Source organism: Hoplias malabaricus, chromosome 15 (assembly GCF_029633855.1).
Source record: "Hoplias malabaricus isolate fHopMal1 chromosome 15, fHopMal1.hap1, whole genome shotgun sequence".
Classification (NCBI taxonomy): Eukaryota; Metazoa; Chordata; class Actinopteri; order Characiformes; family Erythrinidae; genus Hoplias; species Hoplias malabaricus.
The window spans coordinates 37593757-37609553 of record NC_089814.1 but is presented as its reverse complement, the minus strand read 5'-3'; the positions used below and the strand labels follow the sequence as shown (position 1 = coordinate 37609553).

The 15797-nt window shown below is 43.7% G+C and overlaps 1 protein-coding gene and 1 long non-coding RNA gene across 4 annotated transcripts in view; one reads left to right on the top strand and one right to left on the bottom strand.

The window, feature by feature from the left end:
- si:dkeyp-23e4.3 (rho GTPase-activating protein 7) overlaps window positions 1-15797 on the top strand; it is a 70588-nt gene that overhangs the window by 42621 nt on the left and 12170 nt on the right. The window contains exons 1-5 of one of the 2 annotated variants that reach the window (XM_066646457.1): window positions 8877-9053; window positions 13670-13741; window positions 13869-13950; window positions 14067-14130; window positions 14339-15630. In XM_066646457.1, the coding sequence (XP_066502554.1) occupies window positions 9041-9053; window positions 13670-13741; window positions 13869-13950; window positions 14067-14130; window positions 14339-15630 (1523 nt within the window). In that variant the 5' untranslated portion in view covers window positions 8877-9040. Of the gene's footprint in view, window positions 1-8876; window positions 9054-13669; window positions 13742-13868; window positions 13951-14066; window positions 14131-14338; window positions 15631-15797 lie in introns of those variants that run through there. The other variant, XM_066646456.1, reaches the window with a different exon arrangement.
- Window positions 1-15797, bottom strand: part of LOC136668763 (uncharacterized) — a 242456-nt gene that overhangs the window by 222674 nt on the left and 3985 nt on the right. The window contains exons 4-5 of one of the 2 annotated variants that reach the window (XR_010795526.1): window positions 14315-15520; window positions 12365-14109 (exon numbers count right to left, since the gene is read on the bottom strand). The exons of the other annotated variant lie outside the window; for it this stretch is intronic. This is a non-coding gene — a long non-coding RNA (uncharacterized lncRNA). Of the gene's footprint in view, window positions 1-12364; window positions 14110-14314; window positions 15521-15797 lie in introns of those variants that run through there. 2 annotated transcript variants of the gene reach the window in all.

Below are 15797 nucleotides of genomic sequence, written 5' to 3'. Positions count from 1 at the left end.
TCTCATTCTCTCTCTCTCTCTCTCTCTCTCTCTCATTGTCATTCTCATTCTCTCATTCTCTCTCTCTGTCTCATTCTCTCTCTCTCTCTCTGTCATTCTCACTCTCTCATTCTCTCTCTCTCTGTCATTCTCACTCTCTCATTCTCTCTCTCTCATTGTCATTCTCATTCTCTCATTATCTCACTCATTCTTTCGCTCATTCTCTCTCTCTTTCTCTTTCTCTCTGTATAAAATCACGTCTTTGGTGCCCATTGTGCTAAATTAAAAAGCTCAATTTTCTCTAGAGATTTTCTCAACTACGTAAGAGTTACGAAGTAAGACTCCTGTTAACTTGGCTTTATTTTTTAGAATATCAGTCAGTCACAATGCCAGTAGGACTGGGTGACTACGCCGGGGTTAGAGCTCGTGTGATGTAGGCCTGCTTACATATTGAGTGGTAGTATACCGGGTGACCCTTCAGTCAAACCACTCAGGCACGATACAATAAACGCTTCTTTTTTGCTGGAAAAACCCTCTCAAGTTCTATTTCTCTGGTAACATTTCTTTTCTTTCAGACAATAATTTTGTACAATGGGCTCTTTAAAGAAAGTCAGTGCTTCATGTGAACAGTGTAGAACAGTTAACATCCTCTCAAAAATAATAAAACTAATGTTATTTTCCTTACATGGACTCCACTTGGCAGGACTCTAGAGCTGAGGACGGTGAGGCTCTCTAGGTTTTTGTTCAGTTCTTCCTGGAGACAGCAGTGGTGAGGCCCAGACCCTTTGGAACCAGCTGGTTTGTATAAGCAGTCCGATGGGCAGATAGGCTCTGCTGCTGGCGACAACAGAGTGCGTACAGGAAGGACAGGCGGGTTCTTGGAGCGAGTGCTTTCGGCCAGCAAAGGAAATAGCATTGAGGAGACTCATAGGGGGCACGGGTATTAAAGTTAGCAACATCTCATTCACTCTCTCCGACATGTACAAAAATAAATCAAAAACAAAAATACATCTGCGCCCTCAAGCAGACGCACACAACCTTGGATAAGTACGCTGGCTAACACTCTCTTCCTTCCCCACAGCCTTTCCCTTCCACTGGTGTTTGAAGAAAGGAAGTCTTTGCTTTAGAGGGAGTTAGTAAATCAACTGCTGCAGTTAAGGGTGGGAGGGGGCTCTCCAAACGGGGCCTGCACGTCTTTCACAGAACACAAACACAAGGACCTTTAGCAAACAATGGAGAGACAGAGCACACAGGGCTAGTTCCCGGGGCGTTCATAGGGACTTTCATGACATACTATGTCACTTCGTGTCGCACCGAACGCGCACCAACACAATGTCGACGTGCACATGCAGTCGCTGCCTCAGAAAGTGTGACCTAAACAAAGTCATTCATCTCCATTTGTTTTGGAACGCGTTCGTCACCAGAGGCACATGGATGAATCGTGATCACTCCTCTCTGAGAGACACGGCTGGAACAGTCACGTCTCGAGCTTTGACCAACGCGGACGGCCGCAGAGCGCTGGAGCAAAGTCTGCGTTAATGGTTTCACTACACCCTTAACTCAGTAAGACGCTGTAGTTGTGTGGAGCTGAGCTGAAACTATTGCTGTTTTCCTTGCAGCAGACTTTTAAGTCCATCACAGCTTTTACTCCCTTCAACGACTTTTTCTTTCCACCGCAATCTATGAACAGACCTGCCAGGGGTCATAAAAATCTGAACGCGAAGCGGCAGACAAAACAAGCACTAAAAGAGCCGTAATTATCCGCAGGTGTCAAAATAGCTTTGTGCAAAACAAGAGCGCATCATTTAAGAGTAAACAAACAACACTGTCAAATGCCAAATGTCAGAGTAGCCTGCATGTTTATCAGATGGTTTCCAAACCGCCAGCCTGAGAGACTGAGGGTGAACCGTGACTAAGAAAACCATGGCTTGTCAAACTCAAGCATTTCCCATCAGAACTGCAAAGTAAATTTTCTTTTTTCTATTTTCTCGTTGTCAGATCTGAGGGCTCCAGCTACCGTGATTTTTGACGTGTAGTGGACTTCTCCAACACACAGTGTCGATACATTTATTCATTCATACATGACCAGAATCACTGGGCGCAATGCGGGAACACACCCTGGAGGGGGCGCCAGTCTTTCACAGGGCGACACACACTTACAGACACTTGAGTCGTCAACCCACCTACCAATGTGTTTTTGGAGCGTGGAAGGAAACCCATGCAGACACAGGGAGAACACACCACACTCCTCACAGACAGTCACCCGGAGGAAACCCACGCAGACACAGGGAGAACACACCACACTCCTCACAGACAGTCACCCGGAGGAAACCCACGCAGACTGTCTGTGAGTGTGGTGTGTTCTCCCTGTGTCTGCATGGGTTTCCTCCGGGTGACTGTCTGTGAGGAGTGTGGTGTGTTCTCCCTGTGTCTGCGTGGGTTTCCTCCGGGTGCTCCGGTTTCCTCCCACAGTCCAAAAACACACGTTGGTAGGTGGATTGGCGACTCTAAAGTGCCCGTAGGTGTGAGTGTGTGAGTGAATGTGTGAGTGTGTGTGTTGCCCTGTGAAGGACTGGCGCCCCCTCCAGGGTGTGTTCCTGCCTTGCACCCAATGATTCCAGGTAGGCTCTGGACCCACCGCGACCCTGAATTGGATAAGGGTTACAGACAATGAATGAATGAAGGAATGAATGAAAATATATTTAATTTAATTTACATTAATATGACATCGATTTTGTTGCAATACTCTGTTTTGTTTGTATCGCCAAGAATATCGTTATCGCCAAACTACCCTGAAATATCGTTACATTATTTTAGGGCCATATTGACCAGCCCTTAATGAAACTAAAATATAATTTATGTTCATTAGACTTCTTATTATTTTTGAATGTAGTCATCCACTCGAGACATGTAGCTCAGTGTAAAGAAAAATAATAAAAAAAATTATATTAAATCTGATATATTCAATGCTATAAGCTATTAATTATAACTAAATTTACTGATACCAAAGTCAACTGTTCTAACTGCCTGAACACTGCTGTGAGGTTCTGATTGGATTCAGCCAGGAGAGGATTAGTGAGGTCGAGGACTGATGATGCTGAGGGTTTCATATTTAGCCGACTCTTGGTGATGGGCACGGTGACATTAGACCTGACCTGACATGGTCAACCCAATCTATAGAGATCGTACAAACAGGGTGCACAGCTAATTGCTGGTGTCAGCAACCTTAACGCAGAGGAAATCACTCATTAGTACGACTGTCTACCGAGTTTTAGACATAAAGTGAATATATCAAGGCAGCTATCCCAACACCAGCTGCAGAAAGAATCTGCTATGTTTTAGTCTTTTGCAGAAGAGGGCTAAAAATGCAGTGAGAAAGGAAATAGCACTGGGAGGAGTGCATTACATGCTGCAGCCAAATGACTTCACACATGATAAGGGTGGGACACGCTGGGGGAAACGATGGAGCCAGGGCTCCTTTCCCGGTTTCCGTTAGCTCTGTGTTTTTGTGCACTGCGAGCTGGCTCTGTCGCTTTGTGTAGGACAATGACATATTTAACATTTCAGATACCAAGAAGGATCTCAGCCGTCTTCATTCTTTCAACATTCCTATGGTATCTGGTTAGGAAACTGGGTCATGAATGCCCATGTGTTTTCATCAACAGGTGCTGAATATATGCTGGTTGATACGAATATGGATCTGTGTGTGCTCTATTCAAACTTGCCGTAAGGGCAGTAAAAAAGTTAGGGAAGGATTTAAAGTAGTTTCCATTGCTAAAAAAAAAAATAAAAGCCTGGTTTTAGTCAAAAACAAATCCACACTGCTGATAAAATAGAGCCTACCGGAGCCTACCGAAAATCACTGGACGGAAGGTGGGAACACACCCAGGAGGGGGCGAAAGTCCTTTGCAGGTTACACACACTAACACCTACGGACACTTTTGAGTCTTCAATCCACCTACCAACGTGTGTTTTTGGAGCATGGGAGGACACCGGAGCACCCGGAGGAAACCCACGCAGACACAGGGAGAACACACCACACTCCTCACAGACAGTCACATTTTATTCGCAAATGCACTTTTCAGTTTAATTTCCCTGTTCATTTGCTTAATTTATAGACTTTGTTACTTTAAGGGTTTATCTTTTTTATTATGTAGGAAGCCCTTTTTCCATCCGCATCATTATCAGGAAAAAGATTTTCTAAGATGTATTGATTGTATGAGTTTTATGGACTTCTGTGTTATTCCAGTGTTAATACTGAATTGATAGTTTTCTTTCCCCAAACAGACACAGTATCGGAAGTAAAAAACTGTCAAGTTATTCGCTGTGTTGTATCATCAGTCAGGCTCTGAACCCTCTAATGAACTACTGATCTCCTACACTTTCTAATGGAAGCTTTCTAATAAAAAGGTCTCTGCATGTTTTGGAAGGTTCCTTTGTAAACGGCTGTGTCATATTCTGTGAGCAGTAGTGTGTTGGGAACATAAAACTACTGGTTGGCAATTAAATAATCAAGTATTTACTTCACTCACATAAACTGAGGATGGGCCATATTCCTTGGCTATGACTTATAATTAGCCTCATCCTGAAAATGTATATAAGCAGCCCATAGAAATTCATTATTCTCTGTCCCATGGGCAGTAGCTGAGGTAATTCCTCTATGACTTAACCCCCTCAATGTAAACCAATCGACAAAGACAAAGCAGATTGATATCAGATATGGCCTGCCCTCTCTCACCTTCTAATAACAACTCACTGCAGGATACATACAGCGAGCCACACACAGACAGAGTAACACAGAACATCTCTCTCCACTCATGATCTGCTATATACACACACACGGCACTAGAGAGGGGCTCTCACGTTATAGCAGCATTCCTGCGTACAAAATTAACTTGTCTAAATCTGTGGCGCTCCCATTTAACTTCTTCAGCTTCTAGTACGGCTATGTCTCCAGTTTGGCCACGGAACAGTTCAAACATGTCCGCGTCTTTCTAAGAACCAACAAACCAAAATGAATTCATAAAAAAAAAGGTGTAGCTGAGAGACGATTCTGGTGGTCTTCTTTTGGCAGAGTAAGTGTGATTAAATTTAACATCCTCCCTAAAAAAATTAAATAAAAATAGCCCTGGATCTATCCAGATAAACATATCTTCAGAGGCATCAATAACCGAGAGAAAATACAGCACATTTAAGGAGTTTAAGTAGAAAATCTGCTCTACTACACATTCACGTTATTCTTCAAGGCTGGGGACCGATCTATAGCTAGTTGATCATTCTCAGGAGCATGCAAAATATGTAGAGCAACCTATGCACTACAATCGGTAACTACAGAAGTACTACAGAAGTGCACCTGTGTGGTCAGTGCAGCTCAGAGAATGGACAGTGAATGTAGAAACAATGCTATGGCTGACGGGTGTATATACCAGTATACTGAATTAAGGACTTCATTACACCGTGATGAACTGGATCCCTGTATCTACCTTGTGCCGAGTGATAATGGGTAGGCTCTGGATGCGCAGTGCTGTATGTGGAAAATAAAGAAATGGATGAATGAATTACTGATATTTGTTGCACTGTGGGAGCAAAAGTGATACGCCGTGTTTCATCACAATGTTTCAACAAATGATCCACATTGTACAGAAACACAGAACGATGACTTCTTCCATAAATTCTGGCAGCGTTCTGGAGAGGTGTACCCTCTCTAATGGAAGCATTTTATGAAGCATTTTAAGACGCCTCCGGCTTTACACCTTCTTAATGGAGAAGTACACTATCTGTTTGATTATGACTAAAGGTCTCCATTTACGGGACTGCCATATCTTGCCAAAGATGTAGTTTATTACTGTGTTCCAACTCTTACAGGCATTCTGTTAAAACATCAGTGCTTTCCTTAGACAAAAAAATTAACACAAAACTGTTTGCGAAATTCAAGAAGTACTTTTAGAAGTTAAATCTATGGGTTACAACCATCGTAAACGCTACCCACGGCCAGAAGTCCAGGAGAGTATAATTAGCCTCTCTCTGTTGCGACGTACGGAATTGTCCTCCCACCTCCCTATCACTCATCATGAAGTGAGCTAACGCAGGCATCTATTAGCTGATTTAACGTAACTGGAGTTCTCCTCCAAGTGTGCTGCCCTGTGCAGTTCCCACATCTCAGAGGATGCAACTAGCTTTCCTTCTTATAGTCAGTAGTGTGTGATGGAGATGTTTTTACTAGAAATCAGATCGATTAGAAACTAGGGATGTCCCGATCCGATCTTAAAGATCGTTATTGTGGCTCTGATTACAGCCTAATTTCACTGATCTCTATCGGCTTTGAGCCCGATCCTCCGTTTCCTCTCGACGGTAAGCTCACACTCCTTCCTCCTCCTCCTCGAGGCAGTCGTGACCAGTGTGAACATTCCCTCCAGTGCCGGTGTTACTGAAATGTATCACACTTTGTAAACGTTGTTGCAACCTGACTCCGCTGGCTACCGTAGTCGGGCGTCATCACGTCTCCGCTTCCTGTCAGTCTCAAGCTCATCATCTATTATTGCCAGATGAACAAATTTCATCTTTCATCAGACAGCAGCCAGACACTAAGTGCTGAGTTGGCAGAAGGTCCACATCAATCTCTGGGTCTGCTCAGTGATGTATCAGGTCACGCCATGTGACAAAAGTTGGAAAATATTTCTGAGGAAATTCTTTGAGGGCCCATAAATGGACTGAAAAAAAAAAAAGACAGACAGAACAAGTGTCCACCCCCACACCTCATCCTCGCTCTCCACACCACGCACTCTGTTTTAATTCTGTTCCCTTTGAGCCGAACACAGAAACGCTGGAAACGTCAGGCTTTTCGAGAGGATGTAATCAAACACCTAAGAGAGCCATTAATGCTAATGGGACTCCATCCTAATGAAGCCTTAGACTATTAGCTGTGATGGGCTTTGCCATAGTTTAAGGGTGGTCATTAGCTTCCTAGCTCTGAGAATGGGCTATAGATGTGCCATGTTTCTGAGTAAGTACACTTAGTAAGAGGTATTCAGACTTTCATGAAATTTCTCCTTCATCATCAGTGATTCCAGATATGGCTTTAAAGAAAAAGTAAGTTCATAAAGTTAAAGTCATCCCTATTCCAATCTCATTCCCATGGGTGTTCTCTGTTGTACAGGCTGCTGGTATCAAAGGCTGCTTTACACCTATAGCAGAGGACACTGAGCTGTTACTTGGTGAAAACTATATCGAATTTTATAATAACTCAGGCTTTGTGGCTTAGGACATTTTTAAAGGACTTTGTAGCTTAAACTCTCACTTTATTTAAGAGCCACACTAATGTGTGCACTACCCTTACATGGTTATATACATCATGTCTTCTTCTACGCTGTGCTTTACACACTGCTTGTCGTTTCATTCCAAAAAAGAGATCATGTCCTAATCCAGCGGTTCTCAAAGTCGGGGCAGGCGAGTTATTGCAGGGGGGCACAGCAAGGCAAATGGATGAGGCATTTTCAGCAACGGTAGCCCTATGTGTTGAAGTTAGGGGTCAAAGTTTAAGGTGGCATTCGGCTGTTTCTTTGCTGTGAGGAGAGAGAGAGCTTAGCTTTCACTGGAGCTTTGTAAACACATTAGACTGGACTGCTAGCAAATGGTGAGGAAACATCCTCAGAAATGTATCATTCAAGCTTCAAGTACAGCTCGACTTGACCTGGAGGACTAGCGTGAAGACTCTTCTCAGCCCTGGCGCCCCAATGATGGAACGAACATCAGCTGTCTGCCCAAACAGCGGCCTCTCTTACGTTCTTCAAACGCAGGCTGAAGACCCATCTCCTTGTGACCCACTTAAGTGAGCACTGATCTAAGTGCACGCCATACCAGACTGTACTGCACTTAAGGTTTGAGCACTGATAAGACACTGTTTTTGATCTTTCTAGGTATCAGCACTTGCCCTTGTTCTGGCAGCGTCTGTGGGGTTTTATTAATAACAATTTGAACAGCATCTTTAACTAATATCTAAAAGGAAATGTAACCTGACGTTGGGTTATACACTCGAGGCACATTGGAATGAATTATTTATGTAGGTTTATGTCATTTGTCACCAAGCGCTTGTTTAGGTGTCATGTAGCTTTAAGATCATGTAAATGTTCTTCACCATTTAAGAGGTTTTCCTCGAACCATCCGTCCAAGTTAAAAGCCATTTAAGTAGTCTTTATTTGTACAGGACGACATGCTTTTCATGTTCATTGTTTGGCCTCTAGCCCTATCCACGGTGGAAGCATTGTATTGGAGAGGAAGCAGCTTTCTCTTGACCTCCTATACGCCAACATGCAACTAGGGAAACATCCACTGAACATTAGATAGTTGGAAAAACTGTTTTCCAATGTGTAATAATCGTGAATTACCTGGACTTATTATATACAGTGGTGAGAGTACTGTAACGGCAGCCAAGAAAGCTGTTTTAAATGATGTTTCCCTGCAGAAAACATTTGACGGTAAAGATACTACAGAACATTGTGGTTACTCGTTTTTTCAGCATCAGGAAATAGTAAAATACACATCAGTCAGCCACCTGGCACCTGTCAAAGGGTGATGTATTGGGGAGCAAGTTCTTATAAGAAAGAAGAGAGGTGCGGTTAGCTGCTCATTTATTGAAATAATAGGTCAGTAGCTTTTAAAAGAAATTGAGTTATTTATCCACTGCACAAACCCAGAGTTTATCCTGTCACTGACCGTTCCAGGCTTTATCTATATAAAACGGGGAGATAAAACTTGGCATTTTCTCTGCAAGTGCATGGACAATTTCACAACGTTTGAACACAGACCTGACCTCAGTCTCTGTCTGACGCACTGTGGGAACCACCCTCTCAAAGTGGAGAGCACTTGGTACGCTCCATTCAAAGCAAAGGGGAATGCCTTCCCACTGATTTCATTATGGTGACTAGTCTGAGTAAGAGAAGTAGGAGCAGTTATTTTATTTGTCATTTCTGTTATTTTGTCATGTTCATAACTATTTATTGCACTTTTATAACTTGTAACCGGCAATGCATTTGTGCCTGAGGTCATAATCAACTCTACAACAATGTTGATTACAAGTAAGTGACCATTTTTCCAATTTTTCTACTCAAACAAACAGATACCGACGACTAATCCAGAACACTGTGTTTGAAAATGGTAGCGAGTCATATTCTGAAGAGAATGGAAACTATTAAAGTGCATCTTTAGCAGCTTCAGCCAAATGGGTGAAAGATTGTGGGGGACAACTGGCAACTGTCAGAACTCTTCCCTTGGTTTAGAAGCAGAGCTTAAGTGTGTGGGGCACCCTGAAATTAATGAGATCACAATGTTCCTTAATTAAGAATGTAAATGTGCTCCTTTGTGAATAAACACGTGAATATCTTGGAGCCATTTGAACATGCTGTGCTTGGGGGAACTTGGCAGGTCTGTGCTTGTAGTTTTATGGATTTTGCCAAATATTGGTAACACTCAGGAGGATTTGTCTGGCACTTTAACTGTGTAACTTAAGAATTGAGATTAGCCCACGGTGTAAATATTCAGTGGCTCATTCACTGCTGTTGTTTGGTGTAAAACTGCCTTTATAGGAAACCCTCATAAGGAACAGTGGAAAACTTTAAGGACATGTATCAACTGTGTGTTTTATTTTTTAGGGAAAATGAATAATTAAACATGTATTTGTTGGAATTACTCAAGCACAGTTTGTGATGAGGCTAATTATACTTCTCTGTGTGATGTGAGACTCCTATGGCATTTCCGTCACATCACTCACCTTTATATCGTATACAATTGCACACAGAACGATTGCTATTATATAAAGTATATATTATTATCAAACATATAATCTGACCTGGCTAGACAGGCTACAATAGACGCACTGTAACCCCAAGGTTTAGAGAAGCTATATCCTAGATTACAAGCAGCACCCGCGTTTCTCTATCAGCTGGCCCTGGCCGAACCGCCTGTTGTTAGCAACCAGAGGTAACAACAGAGTATGTGAGCAATTATACCTATGACCTAATGCTTCTCTACCTGCCAAACCTGGCAAGTACGGCGAGGGACAGTCCGCGCACAAATCAGACCTGTCACTAATGAAATTGTACATGTGGTGGTAGAGAGGGAGAGCGAGAGAGAGAAAGAACAGCTGGCCTCAAAGCCATGGAAAATCCTGTATATTTATACCACTCAGAAACTCTCTGTGCCACGTCTGATGTGCGGGACGGTTAAGGAGCCAATGAGCCGTCACCGTAATTAAGCTGTTATTCTTTTTATGTCGTTACAGTGAATAATATTATTCTTGATTTAAACTTGTGACAGCTACCAGTGAGGTTTCCGCCGTTCGACAAAACGGCCAATTACATGTAAATTACTGAAATTTTGGCGGAATTACCATGGTCCCTCTGGATCCACGAGTGTGGCACAGCTAATTCAGAGGCCTAAGTGGGGACCACTTTTAATAAACACTCGGTAGAGGCTCCTTCTCTGCAAACTAAGCCAGACTCAAAACTACTGATCACCTAAGAGCTTTTAAGCATTCATTATATTGGAGGTTATTTGGCTCGGCTATAATTAACACTAAACGTTTCTCTTGGTGAGTATTATACCAGGTGCCTAAGCGCCAACCCCCTGGTTACTAAACAATTCTGCTCATCTTGCTGAAACTTTGGGAAACTTAACTTCAAATTATGTTTTCAGCTCCCCCCCCCCGCCCAAAAAAAAGCTCCCTCGAGTCTCTCACGGTGCACCTTCCTAACTTATTCAAAAAGCTAAACGTTACCCGGCATGCTCTCTGCTGAGGCGCTCTCAAGGTTAGGATTGTACGAGCTGTCAGCAAAAACAAGATGTTCTGTGCCCCACAGGGGTCCCGTAGATGCTTTTCTCATGTCAATCGACTCACGAGCAGCTTCAGCGAAGCCTGGTGTTCGCGGCAGTTGCTTCGGCCTCGGGGGACACACTCGAGTACTTTATTAGGGTGGCTCTAACATGGAGCGACTCTGTGTATGCGGCCTCTCAAGGGCAGATCAAATGGGGGAGCGGGGGCTGGTTGAACTTCCAGTGTGACGGATGCTAATCAGGCAGGGGTTTTTGTATATCTTGAGAGCATACAGCCGAGGAAGCACGTACCACAATCAGCAAAGGCCCTCCCAGGCCCTTCAGACGCTTGTAGGCTTCCGGAGGCTTGCAGGGTGGGAGGGGGCCCAATCGCACGCTACATCTGTTATCGGCTTCCAAACCCTAAAAGCATGACTTCCTGTAGGGCCGCCTGAGGTATTTGGAAAAGGAAGTGCCTTTCCCTGCTTTGCTGTGTTAAAGGAGGCCTATACGATACCGTGGGTGCTTATATAATTCTCACGCACAAACGTTTAAAATGGTGACAGCACTGAAATGCACAGGGATATGGTCATTTGTGCTCGAGGGTAGATACATGGCACTGCATTTAGAGACATGACAAAGCTTCTAGAAAGTTTGGAGTCACTCAACTTTTCAAAGAAAGAAAAAAGGTTGCCTGCAGTAACAATTTATTAAAAGCTAACCAGGTTTATTTCTGGAAATACAATATTATTTCTGACAGTAGTTATGAATATACTACCCTGAGAATAATATCATTTTTCTTCTCAAACCTTTAGGGCACAATCTTTCTCAACAGATTTATAGACATTCGCTGTGAAGTCTATATGACATCTTGACTACTACGAAACCGTGTTAAAAATATTAGAAAACAGGAGGTTTGTGCTGTTTCAACATTTCGGTTTACTTTATTACAAACTCAACCGTATACCAGGGGCTCCCACGTTTCTTCTGCAGTGCCCACCTTTTGTAGACGGGAATATCTGAGCTCCCTGACTCCAACACAAACATCTTTTTCCCTTCCAATATCCACTGGAATTCATTCATAAAAACTGTAACTTCTTATTCAACAAAACAAAATAAAGCGACAAATCACAATCACAGTGGAATATTTAGGTTAAATGCATTACGTTTCTTACTCATTTGCCTCACTGAGCCCCCTACGATATTTCTACTCTGTGCACGGCAAAAAATGAAATCTAAACAAGTAAAATTTACATAAATTTAGTGTATGTATCTAGTGTTACTCATTTGGAAATGATAAGAATATAATGAGATCATTCATCTTATTTTTACCCGTTTTAAATCATTTCATCTACAGAAAGTGTCTTATTCCAGTGGCAGATATTTTCTTAATTCAAAAATTAACGTAAATTGATGCTTAAAAGAAGCAAAACTATCTGCCGATGGAATAAGACACTTTCTATAGATGAAATGATTTAAAAACAGGTAAAAGTTAGAAATAAGATGAATGATCTCATTATATTCTTACAACAATTTCCAAATGAGTAACACTAGATATTTAGACTAGATTTAGGTCAGCTATTCAGCTACGGAACATAATTAGACCATAACTCTATAGTTGTGTTGACTTCATACGCCTCAAAGGCTTATACGTTATTCTTTATTTTTCAGACTTCCTTTAACTTTAAAACACAAAGCTACATTTATACTGTTTGAGCACTTTGTGACTATTAAATGTACCTTTTTTCTGACAGTACGTATGCCCAATGATACTGTACCTGCATCAGTAGATACTGCTTTAAAAAGGGCACTGGGTAGAGTTATGATTTTGAACGGGTTTTTAAACTGATTTGATGTTTTGTTGTACTGTCTCTCTACAAAGATCATCCAGGGAAATGTAATCCAGAGTTTTATATTTTATAACTAAGTATGCATCATGTCAGCAGAAATGTATTTGTAGACAGGATACTAGCATTCGCCCAGCATTCTTACATTGATACATTATTAATAGACAGACATAGATACAAATATTGATAGACAGATGGCCAAACAATTTTACAAGATAAGAGAATCCAACTCAGTCCCTGGGTGTGATCGTCCACCCCCAAATAGCAATTCACGGCTACAGCGAGATGTGTCTCTCAGCTGCAGGAGCTCATTATTTGGGACACAATCTAACTACAAGATTCCGCCAAAATAGCACAACAGCAAAGGCGTTCTGTGGCGAAATCCATGGCAAAGTGACACACAGCCAGTCGCATCCGGTAGCGTGCCCGCATCAGAGTGGTGAGCTGGTGCCTTCGCTCCACAATTCCCCCACTGTTTACATATCGGAGCCATCTGCTCTATGTAGCCGGCTGTCCAGCTGTCTTCCCTTGACCCCGCGGTCGTCTACGGGAAAGGCAGGAGCCGTCCCATGCGCTGAGGTTTTATGGCTCGCCAGCCTGTGCGAAAAGAAAGGATTTGTTTCCACCATCTGTTCTTGGCTGCGCTGTGTTAGGAAAGAATCTGAAAAGGTGAAAGCAAATGGGTGGCAGAGGAATAGAGGGACGGGCGCAGGCAGTGCTGGAATCAAAGGTTCCCGGCTGCTTCTCCTTCCCTCTGTCCGCCACGGGAAAGCCAAAGACATTCAATTACCACTAAATTAGTCTGCGCCTCTGCAACGGAATCCACAAGAAATTAATGGAATACGGGAACAGACGAGGACTGCTTCTGAAGGAGGGAGGAGGGGGCAGAAAGTTTCTCTTTCAGTGTTAATTAAAAACTAAATTTAATTAAATGGCAATAGTGTTCTGAATTCTCCCAGATATTTGCTCAGTAAAAAAATAAATAAATAAAAAAGCAACCAGAAATGACTCACTCCATGCGCTGTTTCTCTTTGTAGAGATCGAAGCCAAGGAGGCCTGCGATTGGCTCAGAGCGGCTGGCTTCCCCCAGTATGCACAGCTCTTCAAAGGTAAATATTTATTTGTAAAATTCCTGGTTGTGCATTACAACAAATAGATCACAGCTCTAACACACGCACAGTGATCATCAGCAAACACTCTAATACAGCAATTCAATTTGCCGTGTTTGCCTTCCAGATTGCCGCTTCCCAGTTGACATCGATTGGGTAAAGAGTGATCATGAATTCCTGGATGATGATGCTACGGAGTCTCTCTGCAGGTATGCTGATTTATCTGCCCATAAAAGCAGCAGAAGTGCTCATAAGAGGGGCAATTTGGGGGAAGATGATCACTCAGCTCAGCCTTTTTGACCGTGATGCTTTCTTCTGTGTCCAGGAGATTAAACACATTAAACAAATGCGTGGAGATGAAGCTGGAGCTGGGCAGATTCAAAAGACGAGTGAGTTTCAGGAGAAATATTTGAGACTAGTCTTATCACGTAAACAAAAGCATGGCTGAGGAAACTGTGTTCTACATCCTGAATTTTTTTATGAATGACCCCACCCCCCCAGCAGCACTAGACTGACTTTCTTCTATCACAGCTTCTATTTATCTCAACGGCATCATGTTTTTGCAAAACTTACTCCTGTGTCATGTGCACACTCTAGGGCGATGATGACGAAGACGAGGAGCCTTGTGCCATCAGCCCTAAATGGTCTTATGACCATAAAAGCAAGCGTTGGACTCGTACAGACGGCATGGACTTCCTGCCATCATCGGACAGCCCTGTTTCAAGCCTCAGGAGGTCAGAGAGTTGTGAAGCTTCCCTGTCAGACAGCGGTGAACACCACGAGATCCTCTCCACCCACAGCTCAAGCAGTGCGGACAGTGACGGTGGCAGCCCAACTCTAAAGACAGCGGAGGAGCACGAGACAAGCCGGAGTTCCTCTAGATGCTCCTCCACCTACAAGCACCCGTCCCAAAACAGTTCCTGCAGCGGGCCTCCATCGCCAGGAGAGTCTCAAAGCTTCAGTGCCGAAGAACGCTTCCCTGACAAACCTCCTCTGAAGAAGGGACAGAGCTTGATTAGGAAGATGGAGAAGCTCCGTCTCAGAGGGTCAACGTTGCGGACTCATGGCCAAGGTGGAAAAGCACGGTTGGTCATCAGCAGTCCTGTGCTACAAGAAGGTCTGTCAGAGGACAAGCTCGAAGAGTTTCACTGCCTGGACATTGGAGAACTCCATGATAAGACCGGAAGTGCTGCATCTTGTTCTCTACCGTCCGACACCAGCAGCAGTCCCTCAGAGAACAGCAGCACTGTCAGCACCCCAAGCCCAGTCACCAAAATCCGCAGTAATCGCAAAAGGCAGGACGTTCCGAGCCAGGCAACAGAAAACGCCCACTTTAATGAGCAAGACCTCCACAACCAACGCAATCTGGGTGCCAACCCGGTTTTTGAGATTCCCCACGATCACAAGCCAGGCACGTTCCCCATGGCCTTAAGCCATAACGCCATCCTTTCTCCCATCGATAACACCTCCGTCAACTGGAGGACAGGGAGTTTCCACGGGTACCGCGGTCGAAGGTGTCGAAGCAGCGGCTCCAAAGACCTGGAACCTCCGGGCAGTCCCCTGGCTACATACGACCACCGCGTGAGTATTTACGACAACGTCCCAGACAACCTGCACATCACAGACGACGACGTGTTTTCGGCACTAGACAGCGTGATGGAACGTATCAGCGGCCTGCAGCAGCTGGTCACTTCGTGGACGGAAAAACTGTCTGAAGACGGAGACTCGGACTTCTCCCACTGCAGCTCTCCTTCGCCCTCCTCACTGACAGACATCCACCTGGAGATCAAAGAGCCGAGTGAAACAGACCAGAACGGCCAAGAGCAAAGCTACGACAGGAGCTCAGAGGCACTGTCACGTTCTGTTCAGGCCGCAGAGCGCTGTTCTTGGTGAGACAAAACTCCACTGTTTTCATGAATCTGTAATAAATAGGTCTTGTTTATGACCGCACATGAAAAGAAAGAACCTACTCATTATGAACACTTAACTACAAGCCTCTCCAGCTCAGAACACGATACATAATAAACGTCAGGGCAGTCAGAGGGGACTAACTGTT